At 36.0% G+C, this 16,464-nt stretch overlaps 1 protein-coding gene across 1 annotated transcript in view; it reads left to right on the plus strand.

Annotated features, from left to right (window-relative positions):
• The window catches only part of TXNDC15 (thioredoxin domain containing 15), a 24,622-nt gene extending 8,777 nt beyond the window's left edge, over positions 1-15,845 (plus strand). The window contains exons 2-5 of the mRNA XM_044661923.1: positions 2,360-2,844; positions 4,860-5,023; positions 9,145-9,275; positions 14,906-15,845. Coding sequence (XP_044517858.1) covers positions 2,360-2,844; positions 4,860-5,023; positions 9,145-9,275; positions 14,906-15,102 — 977 coding nt within the window. The 3' untranslated portion in view covers positions 15,103-15,845. The remainder of the gene's footprint in view (positions 1-2,359; positions 2,845-4,859; positions 5,024-9,144; positions 9,276-14,905) is intronic.
• The last annotated feature ends 619 nt before the right edge of the window (positions 15,846-16,464 follow it).

Genomic DNA, 16,464 nt, shown 5'->3' on the forward strand with positions numbered 1-16,464 from the left:
AAGCGCTTGTGACCAGTTTTCATTATTTTGGGAGGGTCCGGATGCTTGTTTGTTCTCCTCTTCTGTTTGCTTGGTTGTCTGGATTTTCTCTGAGTAAAAGTTGTCCAGTGTTAAAGATTTCTTCTTGTTGTTGTTTATCTTTCTCTTCTGGGCTTCCTGATTCTGGGTTGCCATTGTTAGCCCAGCCCCTTCTCAGCTTTATCCTCGGGCTCAGGGTCTGTCTGCGCTCTTTAGGCTCCTGAGGTCTCAGGTCTGGTTGTTCTCAAGGTCAAGCCCCCTGGTGGACTCCCTTGCTTGATCCTCTGCTGGAGACTCCTTTACAAGTCTCAGGGCACTGCTTCCACAGTTGTATATCTGTCTGCACTGGTTCCCCACTCAGGGTTTCAGAGCCTTCACTCACGCAACCGTGCCTGTGTCCACCTCCACCCGCGCCTGCGCTCCGTGTCCGCGCTCAAAGTCCATGTGCGTTCTTTAGCCTCTTAGGGTCCTAAGTCTTGCTGCTCTCAGGAACAGGCCCTGGAGCTTCCAATGACTCAATGGGTGCCCCAAACTTGCTCTATTTCTTTTGAGCTGGCTTTGGCGTTGTAGGTGGGTGTGTGTGTGTGTGTGTGTGGGTCGGGGTGGTTGCTCAGCGAGCAATTTAGTGAGAGCTGTTTCACCCCTTTATAGCATGGAAATGCCCCGATTCCACTTACCTTCAATGCTGCACCCTGTTGTGGGGTCCCTCCGTTTGTCTGGATTTGTTTTTATGTCCCCTTGAGGAGTCCTGTATGTTTCGGTTAGGAGAGGTTAAGTCGCTGCTTTTTAGTCTGCCGCCATCTTAACCCGGAAAACCTCAGTACAGTTTTAATAATTATTTTCTGACATTTTGCAATCCATATTCTCTTCCTCCCTTCCCTGGAGAACAGGGAATATGATATAGGTTATATATGTGCTAACATTCAATATATATTTTCCATGTTCATCATGTGAAAGAAGACATATATTACTTATACAAGAAAAAAACTCATGAAGGAGATAAAATGAAAAATGGTATGCTTCAATCTGCATTCAGACTCCCAATCAATTTCCTCCTATGGTGGTGGATAGCTTTTTTTTTCATGAGTCTCTTGGAATTGTCTTGGATCCTTGCATTGCTGATAATAGTTAAGTCATTCATAGTTGATTATCACACATTATTGTTATTACTATGTGTAGTGTTCTCTTGATTGTGCTTACTTCACTATGTATCACTTCATATAAGTCTTTTCAAGTTAAAAAAAAATTTTTTTTTAAATAATTGTCCTGTTTGTCATTTTGTATGGCATAATAGTATTCCATTACAATCATATACCACAGTTGTTCAGCTGTTCCCCAATTGATGAACATCCCTTTAGTTTCCAATTCATTGCCACCACAAAAAGAGCTGCTGGACGAATAGGTCCTTTTCCCCAGCTTTGATTTCTTTGGGATACAGACTTAGTAGTGGTATTGCTGGGTCAAAGGGTATGCACAGTTTTATGGCCCTTTGGGCATGGTTCCATGAGCTCAAAGTTCTACCAACAGTGTATTAGTGTTCCAATTTTCCCACATCCCCTCCGACATTTATCATTTTCTTTTTTTGTAATGTTAGCCAGTCTGACAGTTGTGAGGTGGTATCTCAGAATTTTAATTTGTATTTCTCTAACTAATAGTGATTGGGAACATTTTTTATATGAGTAAAGATTGATTTCTTCTGAGAACTGCCTATTCATATCTCTTGATTTTCACTTGGGAAATGACTTGTACTCTTATAAATTTGATTCAGTTCTCTATATATTTGAGAAATGAGGCCTTCATTAGAGATACTTTATAATTTTTTCCCCTGTTTGTTGTTTCCCCTTTAATCTTAGTTGCATTGGTTTTGTTTGTGCAAAACCTTTTAAATTTAATTTTACATCTCTTTATGTTCTCTGTGTCTTATTCGGTTATAAGTTCTTCCCTTATCCATAGGTCTGACAGGTATACTATTTTGGGCTCTACTGATTTGTTTATGGTATCACCCTTTATATCTAAATCATATATCCATTTTGAGTTTATCTTGGTATGTGATATGAGAAGTTTGTCATGCTTAGATTCATTAATCTGTTTTGCAGTTTTTGTCAGATAGTAAGTTTTTCTTCTAGAAGCTTAGATTTGGGGGTTTGTCAAATACTAGTTTGAGTTAAATTACTTGCCCAGGGTCCCACAGCTAGTAAGTGTTTGATATAAGATTTGAACTTAGGTCTCCTTGATTCCATGTCTAGCATTGTGTCCTCTATGGCAAATAATATGAATATATTTGGAACTCACTTATTTAAAATTATATTTTCATTGCAAATGTAAATTTTTGTTGTTGCAGAGGAGAATGAAGTCTCAGTGTCTGAAAAGCAGGGACACACTGAAACTGAAGTACCTCTTGGTCCAGAGGCTGTCTATTTAAGTAATGAACAACATGATCTTAGTCAGACAGAACTGTACAACACTGGTGAAGCCGTTTATGCAGCCCTGGGAAATGAAGTGAATGGTGATCATTTAATGTCTGTGTTTCCAGAAGAGACAAAAGATAGGCAAATTTCAGACCTCAATACTGGCATTTGTGATGCTGGAGTTGAAGGCTCTAAATGCAATATCCAAGAGAGCCTTTTTTCTCTAACTACATCTGGAACAAATATTCCTGATAAAGGAGAAGAATATAATTTGGTTCTTGAAGCTGTGCCCACAAGTCCATCATCTAAAGAAGATTCCAATAGTACAGACAATGTAAAGACTCCAAAGGTGAATTGTGAGGAGAGAAATGTTACTGGCTTAGAAAGTTTCACTTTACAAATTCTAAATGTTTCACAGGTAAGTAGCATATTGTTTTAACCTTTGTTTTGCTTGTCCTACCCCCCAAATTTTTTCTTTTGACTTGACTAGTACTCATGAAGAAAATGCTTTATTCTTTGTTTCTAAGTGTATTGAATGTTTGGTAATTGCACCTGTGTACATATGAAGAAGGAGGAAGGAAGCCATTTAATTGAATCTGAATTATAATATTAGATAAAAAGTGAGGAAAAAAACAAAACAAAAAAACTGTTCTCTGAATCTAGTCACTTTAAGGCAGTGGTCCCAAACTTTTTTGGCCCCCTTTTTTCGCCCCCTTTCCAGAAAAAATATTACTTAGCGCCCCCTGGAAATTATGAAACTATTTATTGAACTCAGAATAGAATGTAATACAAAAAAAGTGTGGCCATCATCGCCTCCCTGGATCGCTGCAGCACCCACCGGGGGGCAGTAGCGCCCACTTTGGGAATCACTGCTTTAAGGTGACACGGTGAAATATTATTATATCATAGTAGAAGCCACTTAATCTAATACTTTTATTTTTAAAAAGTGGAAACATTAGACACTTCCTGGCTAACTGATTGTGGGTAAGTCACTTAATCCCCATTGCCTAGCCCTTATTGCTTTTCAGTCCTGGAATCAATACTCAGTGTCAATTTGAAGACAGAAGGTTAGGGGTTAAAAAAAAAAAAAGAAAGAAAAAATGGAAATGGCTAAGAAAGGTTAAATGACTTGCCAAGATAATAAACCAAGTAAATGGCAAAACTAGGATTTTCCTCAATATCTTCAGACATGTATCCCTTTCACTATACCATGATGCCTGTGTCAAATTATAAACAAGTTGTCAGTGTCAGAATTATACTGGGAATAAGTATACTGTTCTTTTCCTTCGCTGACTGAATTTTTTGAAATATTTGGTATTACAAAAGAGCCATAATTATAACCCATTTACACTATTAATAGATGGTTTTCATGAATTACTGTGTTAAAAATATTAATCACCTTTTAGCCAGTCACCTAGTTATGAAAATTTCTGTATGAACTGTAGAGATATATAGTTCATCATTGAGCTGGTATTTGAAGCATTTTGAGATTGGGGAAGATCTTCCAGAGGTCAAGCACAATTCACCTCGAAACCCGAAGGCATAGGAAAATGTTTTTAATGAAGGCCTGAATTTTTTCCATTTTAACATGTAGCATTCATACATATTAACATGGCATAATTAGTCCCCGGGAGAATAACAGCTCTCTCTCTATAAGAGCTATATGAAACTACAAGGAGTTTTTACTTTTTTCACAGAGTATTAGAACTAATATTTCATTTTTAGTGGTGGGTAAGATTATGTAAGATAATTGTTTAAAACATATTTGTGTTATTGGTGAACCTACACTTGTGGAAAGTAATGATTTTTAAGAGAAAATCAGCTAGTAGTTTATATAAGAATTTTTTATTTTGATGCTTTAAAAAAGAGTTTAAGAGCTACATATATAAAAATGAACTCATTCCAAAGGCTATTCTTAGCTGATATAAAAGTGAATGGGAGAGTACATTGATTTCTATTTTCCACTGTGTGGATCAGCAGTGACATATTCTATCTGTCAAGGAAAATTCAGTTTTATTTGATGACTCTTAGTAGCCAGAAGAGAATAATGTACTGCAGTGTGAATACTGATGGGATATAAAAATTTCACTGTCTTACCTGAATGATTTCAGGGCTCCTGAATTGGAATAAATTTTCATCAAAAGAATCTTTAGTAAGATGATCATCATCTCTGTCCATATCAACTCAGATCAGCTATTGAATCTGAGAACTGATAAAGTGAACATTACTTTCGATGATTAGGATGACACAATCTGAAAGTAGATCCATATAGTTTGGAAATGGATATTGACGGATTTATGCAAAATTCCAGAATAACTTCATTGGTAAAGGAGAGTGACAAGAAGGCTTAAAAGGAACGTGTTTGTATCATTTGTACTCTACAGCTGGCCTTTCTTATCAAATCCTTAATATATATGTTTTCTCTTGTCACAGGACCTGATGGAATTTTTAAACCCAAACAGTAGTGATTGTACATTAGTCTTATTTTATACTCCTTGGTGTCGCTTCTCTGCCAGTCTGGCCCCACATTTTAATTCTTTACCACGAGCATTTCCATCTCTTCATTTTTTGGCATTGGATGCTTCTCAGCACAGCAGGTAATCTTTTATCAAGTGCTTTTTATATTTTATGAATTAAGTTGATAAAGATAGTTTGTCTTAGTGACAGAGAAATGACTGGAGTCAGGAAGTTTTGCTCTGTGACTCTGGCCATGTTTCTTTACCTCTCAATTCCACAGACAACTTCAAACTCCTAAGTTGTAGAACAGTTGTCAACAGTAGTAGAGGGAGTTATCTTTCTTTGAGTATTCTATATGATACAAATAATAGATCTAAAACCCTCACCCTTCTACCTCTCCTTCCTAAAAAAAGTTTGTTTTAATGATTACATATAGGAAATTAACTGGTTAAGGATAGAGAAAAAAGACATGGGTATCAGTTTACATTTTTTGGATTCGATTTGTAAATTAATGGTGTAGGAAACTTCTGGTTGAGAAAATCTCCACCCAAGCAGATCATTAGAGTTGTTTGGAGCATTTGTGAATTTGTGAGGTGCGATCTGAACTTAGGTCAGATTGACTAAGTAAGGCTCATTTTTTCATTTTAATATTGAAAGTTGTTGAATATTGAAAAGGTTTATTAAAGAGATTTTACTCTTTTTGATGCCATTTGAAGCGTAATTTCTCATCTGTATGTTATCCTTTTAAGTTCCTTCAAGACTTGTTTTAAGAAATAATTAGAGGGGGCAGCTGGGTAGCTCAGTGGATTGAGAGCCAGGCCTAGCGACTGGAGGTCCTAGGTTCAAATCTGACCTCAGCCACTTCCCAGCTGTGTGACCCTGGGCAAGTCACTTGACCCCCATTGCCTACCCTTACCACTCTTCTGCCTTGGAACCAATACCCAGTATTGACTCCAAGATGGAAGGTAGGAGTTTAGAAAAAGAAAAAAGAAAAGAAAAGAAATAATCAGAAATGTAGCGTCTCTTATAGTTGAAAAATTGAACCTTAAAATACCTATTTGTTAATATTTAGATGCCATAGCTACAGAGATATCTAATAAAATATGTATTTATTTAGTAGATTTTTACGTAGTTTATCTTTAATTCTGTCCCCTCCCCTAAGTTGTAGCATTTTGGACGTATTTCGTATTGCTTTGATTTTTCAAAGAATAAAATGTTCAACTGCTCAGTATTCATTGAATTTTTGACTTATAAAATACATGACTAACCTTGTTCAAGTGTTAACATATTTTTCCTTAAATTTTTTAAATTAACAGAGCTGTTATTTTATTAGTATGAATAGTATAATCTCCTGATGAGTAAACTTTCTCTACCAAAGCGAATCAGCACCTCTTCTATAATTTATTGCCTAGGGACCCTGAGAAGTGAAGTGACTTATCTGACTAGGGTTAAATAGCTAGAATGTAGCAGAGGGAAGCTTTACACCCAGGTCTTTCTGATTTATAGGCTGGCATTCTAGCCACCTTACTGCCTTTCACACTGATCATAACTGACATTTATAAAGCTTTTTAAGTTTTGCAAAGTGCTTTGAAATCTGTGTCTTTAGGGTCTAGTGATAAAAGCATTTTGAAAACTAGAAAGCATGATAAAATTTTACTAATTTGTGCTAGTTCTGAGTTTGTTACTCAGCTTGGGCTGAAGTTTATCTTATACTATGAATAAAGAAATAAATAATGGATTTATTTCTTTATATATTTCATTATTCTTAAATAATGGATTAAACAAAAATGCAGATTAAATATTTGACTTTAAAAGATGAAACTAATTTTGAAAATCTGTTCACATTAGTTGTTAATGTGTACAAATAAATCCTTATTTTTATTTCAGAGATATTTTCTTATAATTGTAATAATAATTTTCAACATATATTTTCCAAAATTATACAATCCAAATCATCTCTTTCCCTTTCTCTCTCCTCACTTGGAGGTGGTAAGCAACTTGATGTGGGCCATACATTATAGTAATAGATCTTTAACAACTTATTAAGAAACATTAAATGCTTACAGTGTACTAGTGTATTAGTACTAGGTTTGGATGATATAAAAGTTTAGATAAGACATATTCCTTGTCTTTGTGGATCTCCTAGTCTAGGAGATGGATAAAAAACATACAGATAATTGTAATGCACAATAATACATGAGAAATATATTAGAGATGTAGAAAACAAAGTGCTTATTGATGAGGATTAGAGAATATGTAAGAAAATTTGATTCTGTGACTTTTTATAGATCATTTTAAGAGTTGGAAGAGACTCAAAGGTGTCAAACTCCCCATGGCCAGCAAAACTCCCAAGTGAGGCCCAAATTAGATTAAAAGGTAAGGAGGGAGGAAAGGGAAGCAAGGCGGCACAGTGGATAGAGAGCTAGGCTTGGAGATGGGAGGTCCTGAGTTCAAATATGGCCTCTGACACTTCCTAGCTCTGTGGCCCTACAAATGACTTAACCCAAATTGCCAAGCCCTTTTTACTCTTCTGCCTTGGAACCGATACTTAATATGAATTCTAAGACAGAAGGTGATTTTGTAAAAAATGTAATTAGGAAATGTTTAACAAAATAAATAAAAAATATAGTAAAAAAATGTTAATTTGTGGTTTTCTGAATATGTGGCCTGTAGGAGTCAGTTTCTAATTGAATTTGACACCCCTGATCTAGTCTTATCTCCTCATTTTTCTCAGGGTCATAAGGTAGGTAGATCTTAAGGGACTTGTAGCAAGTTTTAAAGAGGTTGTTGATTGGTGTATTATTGGTAGAGAAATGAGCTGCAGTGATAAAGTCCCTCATTGGAAGATCCCTAAAAGAAAATAAAAGCTAGGATCTATACTTAATAATACTTTTTGTTTATTAACTATTGCAAGTTACATTGTGACTTGAAAAGAGAGGAAAGTAGATTTCTTTGAAAATATTCCATAATGAAAGTTTTTCACTAACTCAAACTAGCCTTTTTAATAATTGGCCTGATTTTTAATGAGCATTATTTAATGAGATTATTGTTAAGGCAAAATGTAATTTAACTGTGCCATTGCCAGTTCTGCAAAAGTTGTGAGCTTTGTTTCAGTATCTTGAGTTTTGGTTCCTGCACTATTCTAATTGCTTATAGTTATCAAATTCTTAAATAACAAAAGAATTAATCCTTGTAACCAAAGGAGTTAGTAATTAAGATGATCAATTTGGGGATGAGTGTATAGATGATGCTTAAGTTGTAACAACTGATGCCTCAAAGAGCCTATAAATTTATAAGTTGAATGGAATGAATTTCCTTTGATTGTAGGAAACTAATTCTTCTTTTTGGGGATAAGTGGGTCTAGACCAGAGTTGGTTAACATTTTTGAGTTTGAGTGCCCAAACTGCAACTTCAGGCTGCCTATGAGCCCCACCTCTGCATTACTCTAGAGAGAGGAGGGAGGAAGTGCTCCCTTTAGGCAGCTGGACAGAAGGGTGGGGCATACAAAAAAATGTCCTTGGGCCTTGGGAATAGGGGGAATGGAGCAGCTCCCCCACTGTGCCAGCCTGGCACACATATCAGTACTTCGCCAATGCTGGTCTAGACCTTTGATTTCATCCTTGTAGGGAATTCCGGGTGGGGAAAAATCTCTCCACCAAATAAAGATCAATGGTTCATTTGTAACTTTCTCATAGTCAAGGCAACAAGCATTTGTTCTACGTACCATGTTAAAGTATAAAGAGAAAGACAAATATAGTCCTTGCCCTCAAGGAGCTCACAATCTAATTGTCACACAATTATATATATATATATATGTGAGAGATAGGACTTGATACCTTCTTATTCCAAGAACGATCTTCTCTCCACTACTCCAGAGGTGTCAGACAATGGTTAAGAACTGCTTATGATCCACAACACTCCTTATTGTGGCTTCAGATTAAAATGTAATTGGGAAATGCTTAACAATAAAATAGAATGAAATACATGAATAATACATATGAATGAATGAAATGAATGAATAATAAATTAATGAAATCCATGAAAATACAATAAAACATAGATAATATTAATACCTGGTTTTCTAAGTCAGTTTGAACTTGTAGAGATCCTTAGTAGGCTTTTGTGGCTCCCATTTTTATTTAAATTTGATACCTGTGCACTTAGCCTTTTTGCCTCTTTTATTTCCATCAGATATTTGAGATTGTATTTATAAAGCCCATTATTTATTCTTCTTTGTGAAATAACCCTTTTTTAAAAATAGTCTGTCCACCCGGTTTGGTACTGTTGCGGTTCCCAACATCTTGCTATTTCAAGGAGCTAAACCAATGGCGAGATTTAATCATACAGATCGGACTCTGGAAACTCTAAAAGCCTTCATTTTTAATCAGACAGGTATGTAATAATAATGTATTCTAGATAAATATCTTTAATGACTGTGGTTTTTGCTTCCTTTGCTCAACCAGCTTTCTGTAATTTTTCAAAAATATTTAGTTTTCAAATCCTTTAACAATTAAAAAAAGTTTTCAGATCTCTTGTAATTTGGATTCCTCTTATGGTTTCCTTTTATAGGCAAGCTGCTGGAGATGTGGATCTAATAGTAGAGCCCTTTAATCCTAGAGCAATGCTCATTTACAAAACTTCAGTGCATGTGTATAATCAAAGTCATCATTTAAAGAGGGTGTCCCACAAGTTTGAGTTCAGTTTTAAACTTTTAAAGCTTAAAGTTGGGGATGGAGCCACGGTGGTGGAATAGTAAGAAACAGTACAGCTGAACTATCCTCCATAAAACTCCTCCAAACAAATCTAAGAAATGTAATAGACTGAATCTTGTTGGGGAAATTCAGAAAATGTCACAGTGAATTTAGCCTAGCTCAGCATAGGCAGATAGAAGTTTGTAGATGCTGGACAGGTTGGACTAGGAACACTTTAGCACCCAGGTTGTACACCAGGGCAAAGGGAAGTCTTAGACCTATCCTGTGATACCACCAGACCGATACCCTTCTAAGGCATTGTAGTAGAGACGGGTGCCAACTAGCAATTTTGTTGTTCACTACCCAGTTCCAGGTCATAGATTCAGGTTGAATTTAGGTGACCATTATACAGAGATTTCCTTCCTGGATAGAGGTCTTAGATCATGCACCAAGAAAAGAGGAAGTTCAGAAGCAAGCAGCAGCAGTAAGTAAGCAGCTTAGAGTCCAGGAGCAAAGCACTAGTCCCAGACTAGTGGAGCTTCCCATTTGGCTGATAGGGATGGAGTCTAGCAGTAGTTCTAAGGTTGCACAGACAGAAACCCAGGTCAGGAACTTGTAGACCTTAGAAAAGAGGGATGAGGAAGGGGAGTAATCATACTTTGCCTTGGATCAGACCACTTTTGAAGCACTGAAATCTTGCAGAGCTCCTTCTTGTCCTTGGGATCCTGGAATAACTCAACACTCAGTGTCAGAAGAAAGCAGTATCAGGACGAACCTAGATCTAATCTTCATAAGTGAAGAACCTAGCCCTAACATCAAGTCCAAAGTCAGAAAGTAGTCCAGAAGAAAGAGTTTGGAGAATCAGTATTACTGAGATATTCATAGAATTGCTCTTCTGATTTCATGGTCCTCTATGACAGAGATTGTTTCACTTTTTGTTTTTATATTCTTCTTGCCAAGTATAGTTCCTGGTACCCTGTGAACATTTTAAAAATAGCTTATCAAAGGAGTTATCTTGATAGTGACCTTTTTGTAAATGCTTATTAGGAGCATTGTAATACAAAGTAACCAAGTGTCCCATGAAATATTTCTTGCTGCCAATTACATATGTAAAAGTAATGCTAAATCCTTTCTTTGTCTCTAAGGAGTACTCTTGAGCTGTCCTTGTTTGCTTTTTATTTCCTTTTGTGTTCTGGTTTACTTATAATAATGATGAAAGCAATAAAATTACCCTTTTCCAGTTGAATGCCTACTATGTAAATGTCTCATATTTAGAATGGCAACAGTTTAGCTAATGTTTAAAAATGTTAACGTTTAAAAAAAGTCTAAAAATTCTGCCCTCTCTGCCCTCTTGTCTTCCATTCTGCAACATTCTGTACTTATCATGTAGGAAGAGTCTGTATGTTTTTTAATTCAGTGACCAAAGATTCTATCATTCAGTGGCCATCTTCCTCCTACTAATGAATTTTTCTTTTTTTTTTTTTTTATTTTAAAACCCTTACCTTCCATCTTGGAGTCAATACTGTGTATTGGCTCCAAGGCAGAAGAGTGGTAAGGGTAGGCAATGGGGGCCAAGTGACTTGCCCATGGTCACATAGCTGGGAAGTGTCTGAGGTCAGATTTGAACCTAGGACCTCCAGTCGCTAGGCCTGGCTCTCAATCCACTGAGCTACCCAGCTGCCCCCTAATGAATTTTTCTGAACAAAGCTAGGCTTGTCTTTGGACATCAGTCTCCTATCAGGACTATACTTAATCCTTCTAGCATCATAGAACCCGTCAGGCCATATATTTAATTAGTGTTACCTTCTAGAACATTAGGGTCATTTTCTATGCCACAGTAAAGAATTGGAGTGGGACTTTGTTGGGGTGGTAGTAGATAGTTTTAGTTTAGTGGTTAGATTGGAAAACCAATTGAAAAATTTTTTCTTTTTCTTTTTATTGCTGCTTTTTGATATTACATCACTTTAATTTCTAGTATATCTCTTCCTTACCTTCCCTTGTAAAAAAGATTAAAAAGGAAAGAGGAAAAAAAGGAGTTCGGCAAAACTGACCAACATACCCTATGGGGCATTGTGGTATTTTACAGTTATGGTCCCTTGCCTTTACAGTGAAGAGGGGGACATATTTTTTTCTTTTCTTTCCCTTCCCCCCCAATTTTATCTTTTTAAAATTCTGAACACCACCAAATAAAATTAATATATTTATATATGTTGTGGCATAGAGAAAGGTGATTGTACACAAAACTGCATATTCTATTATGTAGAGCTCACTTTTAAATTATAAAATAGATTCAACATGTAACTTTCAAAGCTGCACTACATGTTTATGATTTCTTCTGGTCTTCTATTTTCTTCTCATTTTGATGGAGGGAGATGGAGGAAGATCCTATTTCTATCTTCCCCACATGACTCCTATTTAAAAGAAAAAAATCCCCATGATATGTGTAGTTGAGCAAAACAAATTTCCACATTGTCCATGTCCAAAAACATATTTGTTATTTTAAATCCATTGCCTGTTAGGAGGTGGATAGCAGAGATATCAGCCTTCTGGAATCATGGTTGGTTGTTGTGCTGATCACAGTTTTTAAATCTTTTAGAGATGTTTGTGTTTACAATGTTGTAATGTAAATTATTCTCCTGGTTTTGCTTACTTCAGTTGTATTTGTTCATATAAGCCTTCCTAGGTTTCTCTGAGAGTGTCTCATTAATAATTTTTTAAGCACAATATTCCATTTTATTCAATATACATAATTTGTTCAGTCATTTGTGAGTTAATGGGTACCCTCTTGATTTTATTTTTTGCCCTTACAAAAACCACCACTTTAAATATTTTTGTCCACAAGGATCCTTTTCCTATTTTTGGAATATAGTCCTAATTAGTAATATATGTAGATTAGTGACTTTTGAGCATATTTCTTTCCAGTATTAGACAGGCCTACCAACAGGGCTCATGTTTCCCTTGCACATTTGTTATCTTTGCCAATCTGAGGGGTGAGAAGGAACCTTAGATGTGATTGAGTTTGCATTTCTCTATGATTTTGTAGCATCTTCTCATTTATTGATAGCTTAGGTCTCTTCCTTTGAAAACTTCCTGCTCATATCCTTTAGTCATTTATTTACTGGAGAAGAGAACTTAGAGGTTGAGGAGGAAGTGGGCAGCTATCATGTGAAGGAAACATGAGAATAGAAAATAGCCCCTGGAGAATATTCCCAGGGTTCTGTGGTGGCCAGAAGATAGGTGAACTGACCCGGGATGAAAGGGAATTTACTGATAGGATTATAGCTTTAAAACCAAAAGGAGCCTTAGAAGTCATCTATTAAAATCTTTCATAATTGGTAAATTAAAAAATTGAAATTTTCATTAAAAAATGATAACATTTTTTATCAACAGAACTGTCATAAACTTTCTAAGCTTTAATATGATTATGTCTGGCATTTTATCATATGCTTTATATATATACCAGAGCCTCATTTTTATATCTGACCCTCAAAGTTTTGGCGCACAAATTTCAGCAATTCTGTCCTTAAAAAAGGTGTCTTGATTCCCTGTCCCCCAAGAAGATTTTAATTCCTTAATTTCACAAAGCTGCTAATTCTTAAAAAATTTTTTTTCAATTATTATACATTTCACTCTAATATTCTTTCCCTATCTCTCCCTTTGCTGAGGGTTGGGAAGAGAAAGAAAGCAAAACCCTTGTAATAAATAAGTACAGTCAAGCAAAATAAGTTCCCATATTGATCATGTCCAAAAATATGTATCTCATTTTACACAGTAGTCTTATCACCTCTCTGGACTTTTTTGTCATTGATCCTCTGGAATCATGGTTGATCACTGCATTGATTCCTCTTTGATTTCTTGTCCTTGGACAGCATTGATTCTTTCTGAAAAGAGTACATATGTTAGATTCTTAGAACTTTGTATGTCTAACTGAAAAATGAAGATCTGAGTTTTGTATTTTTTTGGTACAATGTTTATTTGTAGGCTTTAAAAAATATCATACATACTAATCCTAGAGAGCTTGACTTTGGGGCTTAAATGTAGAAAAAACCTTACAAGTGTTGTTTAAAAGTTTGAAAACACTCAGAACACAATTGTGAGAATAGAGAATCCTGTTACAGGGCTGGCAGATTAGTCTAGCTGAGGCAGCAAGCTACTCTGAGGAGGCAGCATGGGCCAGGCAAGTCAAACTCTGGATACCATCCTACTACCACCTCTATTCACACTCCAGTGGAGATAGTCCAAGACTCCAAGAGCTTTGGAATAGTCTTACTTCCAGTTGAGCACCTGTAGCAGTCTGGAAAAGGGGGTCACTTTCCTTGCCACCACTACCATCAACTTCCAAGCAGATGGCTAAGAGGCTAGGAATGGCAGCACCCAAGACCATTAGTCCTGCTTTTCCAGCCCAGCCCTCAAAGCTAGGGAAGCAACCCCAGTGGAAGTATGTCCTGGCAAATGCTTCTCTGTATACTGCAGTTCCTTTCTCCTCAGTAGCCACAGCTAGTAAGGAATTGGTAAATAAAGTTCTTGACATTGACAGTTCAGAATTGGAAACATCAGCAATAGAAATGATATTAAAGAACATGCATTGTCATCTGTTTTTGCTGCCACATACCAAGGACCATAGGATCTTTGCCTCTGACTTGAAGCTGAAGTTTTGTGGTGTTGTTTTGCCCATTAGAATATGGGGGCTCTTTGTGAGCAGGTACTCTTGTAATAGGGAAATAGGAAAGCAGATTTAGCCAAGCAGGCTGACAGGAGCTGTCATTCCAAACATTCCAAACTTGGAATTCAGCAAGGGACATGACACAGAGGACTCTCTGGATGCAACTGCTGACAGTTAGGTCCTTTTCCTTAGCTGTTGGACGTGAAGAGCCCAGAAAGTATTGGTCTCCTATAAAACCCATGTACCCTGGGAAAGTTCAAGTGGAGCAGTGAAATCTGGCTTGGTTGGAGCAATTGGGGTTAACTGACTTGTCCAGGATCACACAGTTGGAAGTGTATAAGGTCAAATTTGAATACAGAGCCTTCCGTCTCCAGGCCTTGTTCTTTATCCACTGAGCCCTAGAAATTCACTTTAAAAATAAAGCTTACATATTTGCTTAAAAAGTGAAAAAAATGGTATTTTTGCTTTGAGAAGATGAATTATTCATATAGATTTGTTCATTAATTATGTGGTAAAAGTGTAGTTATTCTAATGGAAGTTTTAAGAACCACAGAAACAGGAAAGGAAATTATGTAAGTTTTGCCCTTTTTTTTTTTTAAAGACTTTGGAATTCAGTTGTGTGCATTGTTTTCATCTGCCAAATACTGACTTGTTGATTTTGCTTTCAGGGATAGAAGCCAGAAATGATGTGGTAGTGACCGAAGATGACCAAATAGGCCCTCTTCCCAGCACTTTGGTGAAAAGTGTGGATTGGTTGCTTGTATTTTCTTTATTCTTTTTAATTAGTTTTATTATGTATGCTACCGTTCGGACTGAAAGTATTCGATGGCTCATTCCAGGACAAGAACATGAACATCTTGAGTAATAATAGACTGGAAAGTGAAATTGGAAAGATTAATTTCAATCTTTGCTTTCAGAAATCTATATTGTTTTCCACAGAGATGTATTATATTTTAACTTAAGTTAAAATAATTTTGCATTTGAGCTACTGAATGTGCAAAAAAAAAATCATACTCTAGTGTTGTATACTAGTGTTTCAATAAATATGAAAGACTCAGAAAATTATTAATACTTTTTTTAGTGTTTGCACTTAAAATTCAAGGAACTGTTTTAAAATGTGAAAAACTTATGTATACAGATTCAAATGAGTACAGTATTTGATAAACACAAAGATTCTAGTTATTGGGGCAAGAACTCACTACTTGGCAAAAATGTTGGAAAAACTGGAAAATTATCTGGCAGAAGTGAGGCATAGACTAATATGTCATACTGTATCAAAGTAAGCTCAAAATGTTTATGATATAGATATAATATCAGAAGCAAAATAGTGGATTATGGAAGAAATTACCTGTCAGATCTGTGGATAGGGGAAAAGTTCATGGCCAAAGAAGAGGTAGAGAAGTTCACAGGAGGTAAAATGCATGATTTTGTCCTTTGAATTCTCCTTTAAAACAATTTCAAAGTCCACAACTGGATAGCTGTTTTGTTTTGTTTTGTTTTTGATGATAAGATTTGCCAGGGATGAAAACCTAATTATAATTTCCCAAGTAGCATTGTATTGTTTCATGTCTTTCCTTCTGGAACAATAAAGAGTTAATTATGTCCTGATTGTGTCCTTTTCCTTTGTGATCATTATTCAAGTTCAATTGTTAGTATTCATATACTGAAAAATAAAACAAAGTCATGAGAATTTCTTTGGGGAAGGCAAAAGAGCAAACATCTGATTTTCTCAGCCAGATCATATTTATTATTAGTTTTCAAACATGATTAAGTAAATTAAATCAACAGAATCCCTTCTTTGTGCTAGTACTAATTCTAGTAGTTTTTAGTTTCATGATTTAGCTTTGGTACATTGCGAAGAGCCCGCTCTTCGCTTGGTTGGGTCTCTGAAGGTAGGATGGCGTGGCGAAGAATGAAATGAAAACGAGCCAGAATGCAAGTCAAATTGCAGAGGTTGTTCCTTCTCTTGCCATCTGCTGATTTTAATTTTTATACCCTCTTTTCTTTATGATCTCATACAGGTTTTTTTCTTCCCATACATTCAAAATCACATATTAACTTTTGAAACATCACACGATTGGCATTTACTAATTATCTTACTGTGGTTAAACAAAGAAGCAAGCTTGTCAAGAATTATTCATTACAGGCTGGCTTTGTTGGAACTTATTCTTTTCAGCCATCCGTAAGGTACATCAGTTCCTAGCTAAGCATAATAGTTAATTATATT

This window comes from Gracilinanus agilis, chromosome 2, assembly GCF_016433145.1.
Source record: "Gracilinanus agilis isolate LMUSP501 chromosome 2, AgileGrace, whole genome shotgun sequence".
Taxonomy (NCBI): Eukaryota; Metazoa; Chordata; class Mammalia; order Didelphimorphia; family Didelphidae; genus Gracilinanus; species Gracilinanus agilis.